This window comes from Myotis daubentonii, chromosome 1 (assembly GCF_963259705.1).
Source record: "Myotis daubentonii chromosome 1, mMyoDau2.1, whole genome shotgun sequence".
NCBI lineage: Eukaryota > Metazoa > Chordata > Mammalia > Chiroptera > Vespertilionidae > Myotis > Myotis daubentonii.
The window spans coordinates 138,747,476-138,754,877 of record NC_081840.1 but is presented as its reverse complement, the minus strand read 5'-3'; the positions used below and the strand labels follow the sequence as shown (position 1 = coordinate 138,754,877).

The 7,402-nt window shown below is 42.2% G+C and overlaps 1 protein-coding gene across 1 annotated transcript; it reads left to right on the top strand.

Annotated features, from left to right (window-relative positions):
* The first annotated feature begins 3,026 nt into the window (after positions 1-3,026).
* Positions 3,027-3,496, top strand: LOC132226855 (guanine nucleotide-binding protein G(I)/G(S)/G(O) subunit gamma-5-like). The gene has a single exon (XM_059681341.1). It carries the CDS (start codon positions 3,067-3,069, stop codon positions 3,271-3,273), a length of 207 nt encoding a protein of 68 aa, XP_059537324.1. The 5' UTR covers positions 3,027-3,066; the 3' UTR covers positions 3,274-3,496.
* Positions 3,497-7,402: the final 3,906 nt, after the last annotated feature.

Below are 7,402 nucleotides of genomic sequence, written 5' to 3'. Positions count from 1 at the left end.
TGATGCATTCATAATGTTCAAGTCACTACCTGCCCAAAGAGGATAAATTATATAATTATGACTCATTATATAAGATTCTTATTACATTATTTTTTCTTTGGAATGAACAGTTAGGGAGGTCTCTGCCAGTCCTGATCATGAATTGATAGTCTCCATCCTTGTTCATATTTCTCTGGAAGACTGGTCTAGGGAGGAATGCAGCTTGGGTAAACAGCAAAGAGAAGGGACAAGAACACCTTTTCTATTCAACATCTGCCTCCTGGTTAGCAAGAATGGAGGCTACAGCCAGTGAGATATGGTAGCAGAACAGTTTGTCATAAGCTAAAGGGAACCAGTTTGCCTGTTACTCCTTGAGAAAGCAGATTAGGCTCAAAGGGGGTCTGAGTGGCCACAGTCCACTCTGGCGGGTTTGATGAGTACACTGGCAGTATTTCTTTTCCCCATTCACTCTTTTATGAGACTTCCCCAAACACCTCAATCCACAGACTGCGGAGTTTCATTACCTGCCCACCCCATCTTTGAGATTCATTTCAATTCCATAAACAATGCTTATAGCATTTGTTCCGATTCTTTGGACCTCCCCAGAGATGGTGCTCATGGAGCCTTGGTACCCCTGAGTCAGCATCAGCAACATAATTTTCAGGTCCCAGTGCAAAATGAAAGCATGGGGCCTGTTCAAAAACCAAGAATCTCCAATGGAAATCGTACAGCATTAAAGTAGGAGCGGGCCTTCCTAAGCACAGGGCTCTGTGAGAGGCTCAGACCATACTCCCAGGGAGCCAGCTCTGCCACCCATGGCCTCCCCAACAGTACCACAAGCGATCAATGTCCCAGGAGCAATGTGGCTAAAACAACCTGAAAGAATCATGGCATGTCAAGAACAAGCCATCAAATCAGTGTCAGTTACAGGAACACAGTTACCCTCCATTTCTGAAATTGAATGGGTATCTTTTAAGAATATTAAGGTAACAGGATGGAAAATTCTTCAGAGACCCTTTGGGCATAAAGCGAGATGTTTTCTTGCCATGTATCCTTAGCCTCATATGCTAGACACCACACCTTATGTAACTCCAATCACTTGAGAAAGCTGCATTGCCCCCGACACCGTGCTGTTGTGTATTTTAACAGCTCACTTACTGCAGTCACCTTTGCTCTCCTCCACTTCCTGCGTCTCCAAAGACCTCATAAGCACCTATAGATGGCAATGTCATGAATTTCTGATGTGATCGTGATCGTGCTCGTGTGTAGTGGAATTCCAGCTACTTATTCCTCAGTGGGTTCTTAGATACTTTCATATGCAGCTATAGACCCAGGCCCTAAGGTGGAAACAGGGAATCACCCAAATCACAAAGTCCTTTATTCACAATTACTAAACTAACCTCTACTCTGCTGCCACTGACTGACGTAGGAGCAGGAAGCCTGAAGGGCACGTGCTGATGAGACCACGCACAGGTGGGTGTGAGACATACATCAGTGTAGCTGACAGGATCTAAGGTCACACTTTCCCAGAGGACTCATACACAGGCTTTTTCCTAGATGGGGCTCTGTCATAATGGACATAAGGTTTTCTCTGAGGTGATTAAAATGAGGCCATCAGGGTGGGCTCTAATCCAATATGACTGGTGTCCTTTCAAGAAGGGAAAATTTGGACACAGACAGATCCAAGCAATGCAGAGAGATACAGGGAGAAGATGGCCATCTATAAGCCAAGGAGAGCGGCCTGGAACAGACCCTTCAGCCCCAGCCCTCAGAAGCATCCAACCCTGCTGACACCATGATTGCGTACTTCTAGCCCAGGGGTGGGCAAACTTTTTGACTCGAGGGCCACAATGGGTTCTTAAACTGGACCGGAGGGTCGGAACAAAAGCATGGATGGAGTGTTTGTGTGAACTAATATAAATTCAAAGTAAACATCATTACATAAAAGGGTACGGTCTTTTTCTCAAAGGGGCCGGATCCCGCCAGCGAGCCGTAGTTTGCCCACAGCTGTTCTAGCCTCTAAATCTATGAGACAATACATTTCTGTTGTGTACCGGTAAGCCATCCAGTCAGTGATAGCAGCCTGAGCGAACTCAACACCATCTTAGCTCAGCTGCTGTCAATTTATTGTCACATTAAAAAATAAGAATCATAGGAGTTATTTTTGAGATAGTTTATAGATGAAATAACACATGAGAAAGTGTGCTTTTATCATCAAACCTGCAGTACACACAGAGAACCAGTGACAACTATGAATGCAACACTTGCCAAATAATTTGTTTTAATTATAGAAGCTGTCATGATATGCGTTGCTCTATAATCTTCCTACTTAGAATGTTTGAAAGTCTCTGTTTCAACCTGCTCTCAACCCATGACACTATTGGCTGATAGTGTCACAAAAATGTTTCTCAGTGCCATTTCAAATAGTGTTTTTAGGTAACATGGTCCTCAAAAAGTCACATGAAAATAACAAAGAAAGTAAAAGATGGAATAATTGTTAGGTTAAAGATGGAGCAAAGGCACAAAGATAAACTAAAATGCATTAATATGATCTTTTATAGAAATTGCACTTTTATGGGGCTCTACAAAAGTCCTTAGTGGCCCATGAAAATTCTTACCTTTAAGTGTTTTATGCAATTCCACAGAATGGCTTCTAATGCAAATTCTAATATTCCCTAGAGGCTTTGTTAAAATCTTACAGTTTTTCAAATCCATCAAAATATAATTTGAACATTCTTAATGAATTGTGTTTATATTTTAGCGGCTTTGATTTTTCTAAGAACATCAAGATCTCTCTTTTAAATATATTTTAAATTATATGCCTTTAGATATAGTTGCTCAAAGATACAGCTGTCAAATACTATTTGACATTATAAAATAACTAATGCGAGAACAATTATGGGAAATACAGGATAAACTATCAAGCAGTTAGCTCACATCCATCTGCGTTTTTTTTTAAATGGATTATTTTGAACTATAAGAATAAAGACTTCCCCCGCGTGCGTCGCTGCCCCGCCGTCTGGTCCCGTAAACCCACGACCACCGGCCGACCGCCACGGACAAATCTCCCCTGCACTGGCCTGCACCATGTCTGGTTCCTCCAGCGTCACTGCTATGAAGAAAGTGGTTCAACAGCTCCGGCTGGAGGCCAGGCTCAACAGCGTGAAGGTTTCCCAGGCAGCTGCAGATTTGAAACAATTCTGTCTGCAGAATGCTCAACATGACCCCCTGCTGACTGGAGTATCTTCAAGTACCAATCCCTGCAGACCCCAGAAAGTTTGTTCCTTTTTGTAGTAAAATGAATTTTGAAGGTGTTCTAAACCACTGTTCTTGAACTGGTGAATATTCAAAGAGAGCTAAATCTGAAGCCTGTACCAAAAGCTTACCCTATAACATGTGCCATACTATACAAACTTCCGCTTTTGTCAGTCCTTAACGTCTATCTCTCTGAATTTTCATGAATTTCTATTTTACAAGAATGATTACTTTATATACACTAGAAGCAGCATACAAATAAAATAGTATAAAAAGTAAAACACAACAACAACAAAAGAATAAAGACTTAATGAATCCAAACCAGGTGAGGGTTGGATCCCAGAACTGTAATGGCTATTTGCTTTGCTTTATTTAAATTTGTGCAACATTAGTTCCATTTATTTATTTCCCCTTGGCTGTCTAGGATACTATTCAACTATGAAACAAGGTAGAATCAGAAGAGGCAGAAATATTGTGCTCCACTATTTCCTTTTCTACACAAATATTCTTTTATTTCTGAAATGAAAAGTGTGCTCTCCAACTTTATTAAAGGTAGAACATACTATTAGTTAACCAAACTGGAGATCCATAAGAGGAAGAAAAAGTGGGGCTTTTCATTTTCTTTAAATTGCAAGCAATTGCAAGCAATAAGAAAATATTTTTATTATAAGAAAAGTTGAATGAATGGCAGAAAGAGACATGTAGACAGCTGTGAAGATCTATGGTCTCCAAATATGTGAAAATAGTCAGCACTTCAGACGCTGCATATCAAGGTATATGTAGGAGACATCTCTTGTTCTGTCTTACCAAGCCTTTTCCTTCTTTCCATAGCAGAACCCCTCTTCATGTAGACATCCACCCTAGCACACAATATCAGGTCTATGGTTCTAGAGAGCTGCTAGCATAGAACACCTTTGCCAGGCCCCAGGAGTGGATGGGTGTGCTACTAACCAAGTCACTGAGGGCTCTTCTCTAGGTATTTTGAATAGCATCTAAAGAGAGTGTAGTGACAGCCATTGTATAAGAAAAATTTCAGAAAGTGACTAATTAGTCATTAGTTTTACTGAGAAAGTAAAACTAATACCCAAAGTAAAACAGAGATGAAAGATGACCAGAAGAGAGCCTCCAGCAGCAAACTGGCCTTTCTAAGGCACGACAGCCACTAAATTCCCCATATTGCCTAAACTAGTTGGGTTAAACTAATCTCTCTTATAACTGAAACAAACAACCAAAATCCTTTCTGTCTCTCTCTTTCATTTCCCCCAAAAAGTTAGAAAGAGTTGTTCATATGAATGAATCATTCACAGGGAAAAAGTTACAGTTGTTCTCAACAAACTTTTATATTAAACTTGTATTTGATTTTAATGTGGGGGGGAAAAAACCTTGATTTTTGCGCTATCTCTTGAATGTGTTCCTTGCTTTCATTCCCTTCACCATTAGCCCAGTTCCTCAGGCTTTCATTTTTCTCCCCACCTAGATTGCTCTCACCCACCAATAAATCATTATTGCTAAAATCATCGGGGGTTATGCTATTGGTGAGACAATATGCATGCCCCAACTTATTGGTGTGATATTCAAGGCCATCTTCCCTTCTAGCCACCTGCCTCTGTAGTCACCATAGTCCAGTGGTTCTCAACCTGTGGGTCGCGATCCCTTTGGGGGTCGAACGACCCTTTCACAGGGGTCGCCTAAGACCATCAGAAAACACATATATAATTACATATTGTTTTTGTGATTAATCACTATGCTTTAATTATGTTCAATTTGTAACAATGAAATTGGGGGTCACCACAATATGAGGAACTGTATTAAAGGGTCGTGGCATTAGGAAGGTTGAGAACCACTGCCATAGTCCCTCATGTTTGCTCTGTTAGACTTGTCACCATTCTTCAACAGTGCCACCCTGCGTTTGGCCATGTGCTTATCTTTGCATATCTTAATTCTGCTTATCCTTAAAAGTCCATTTTAAATCATTGGAGATTTCCTCAGTCTCACTACAGAGAATGAATGGCCTTCTTAACTCTACCCCATAGTATTTCCTTCCTTCTTTTTTATGTTAGGTTAGTTGCAAATATCCTTTTTATCTCCAAGCATGGTAAGTTATTTCATGCATTCATTCAACAAGTATTTGGCATCTCTCTGTGTGGGGCACTGCGCTGGACACTGGGAATACAGCAATCAATCTCCTCCTCAAGGAGGATTGTGAGTTTGTTTTTGTAGGACTTGCAACTTAATTATACCACTAAGTATGTAAATAAACTTCAATGATAGGGACATGAAAAAAGCACAGAGTATTCAAAAAGAGTGTAGGAGCTAGCTCGGTGAAGCCGGGAGAGCTGCACAGACAGAAGCAGACGTGTAAAGACTATGGGGAAGGAGAGGGCAGGGCTCCTCTGAGGAAATGACAGAGGAGTGAGACTGGAGAATGGTGCAGCTAGAAAGGGAATGTGGGGATGATGGCCGGTCCGTGAGGGCAGCACACAGGGCTCTGGAAGGTCTGAGGTGAATTTGGGCATTATGCTGAGGGCAGCTGGGTACCAGGAAGAGTTCTTGGGTGGTGGGGGGAGTGACATGATGAGCTTAACAGTTTAAAGGACAGATTGCTGTTTAAAGGGAGGGAAGAGGTCTAGGCAGGCCTGTGAGAAGTTGGGGTGGTGATACAGGCCTGAGACCGTGGTGGCAACTGGCAGGCAGTGAAGTGGAGTGGCAGTCCTTAGAGAAGTCCACAGGATTTGGTAACTGATTAGATGGGGTTAGTAGGCGCATCGAGGTCCCTGTGGGACACATCTCTTCTAATGCATATATACTGCCTCATCTATACTATGTCTCCATGATGTGTATTGGATTGAACTATTGTAATGTACCCATAACTTACCAAGGATACTCAGCAGTTTATATGATCTCTCTATATAAAACCCTAATATGCAAATAGACTGAAAGGCGGAAAAACTGATTAACTATACAACCGGTCGTTATGACGTGCGCTGACCACCAGGGGGTGCACACAGAACATGGCGGTCATCAGTGGCGAGCGTCGGCCACAGGCAGCAGAGCACAGAACATGGTGGGAGTCGGCCACAGGGGGATGGTGGAGCAGGTGAGCGGGGGGTGCCAGACCAAGGCAGGGCACCAGTCGCTGTCATGGGGGCAAGCCTCTGGTGGTTACTGAAAATTCTTTGCTCCTGTGCACCATGGTCCCGCCTGGCACTCGCACCCACTGCTGGCCCCAATCGCTCTGCGGTGTCAGTGGGTGCGAGCAGGGCCGGTGCCATCAGCACATGGGAGTGGTGGCGTCAGGAGTAGGGCTGACAGCAGATAGGGGACCCAGGGCCATGGTGGGAGGGGCTGGGCAGAGGTGTGGAGGATAGGCCAAGACTCACCCCTGTGCCCACCACAGCTTCGCGGCCCACAGTTCATTTCAAGGTGCACAAATTCGTGCACTGGGCTCCTAGTATACAATAAAGCTAAAATAAATGTGTGTGTGTTTGTGTGTGTGTGTGTGTGTGTGTGTGTGTGTGTGTGTGTGTGTGTGTGTTTACTGCTTAGTTTTAGGTCTTAAATTTGGGATAAGAATTTATCAAAAGATATAAGTGCAAGAAGTTATCATATAAGACCACTCTCACTTAACCCAGACTCGTGCATTTTTATATTTGTTGTTAGAATATTAAAACAGGACTATTAGGTGTGTTCATAAGTTGTAGGTCCCTTGTGGATTCACCTCACAAAATGGCTCTGGGAGTTATTTGTTTCACTGAGACTGTCCTTTTGCCTGGAGCTTTGGAAAATACTTTCATATGACTGTGATTGCTCTCTGTAGTCAATACAGTTAATCATCTTTCTGCTTCAACTAGCAAGTACTTCCCTCTTTCAGCTGTTCCTCCAAATTCACTGATGCCAGATCTAATCTAAAGCTTTAGGCCTTTCACATCTTCTCTTATTGTTCCTATCCATTTAATTGCTCATCTGAAAATAGAACTTTTCTGCATCCCTTAAGATTTCTGTGATAAGATGAACTGAAAAGAGATGAGGAACTATTCTTAACAATTTGGACTAACAACAGAATAATGGCTAGTTAATTTAAGAGTATTATAAGTTAAATTCTCCATTAGCAAAAATCAAATATATGATAACATCTCTAAGCAATTGTATTATCTAGTTAACTTGTCAC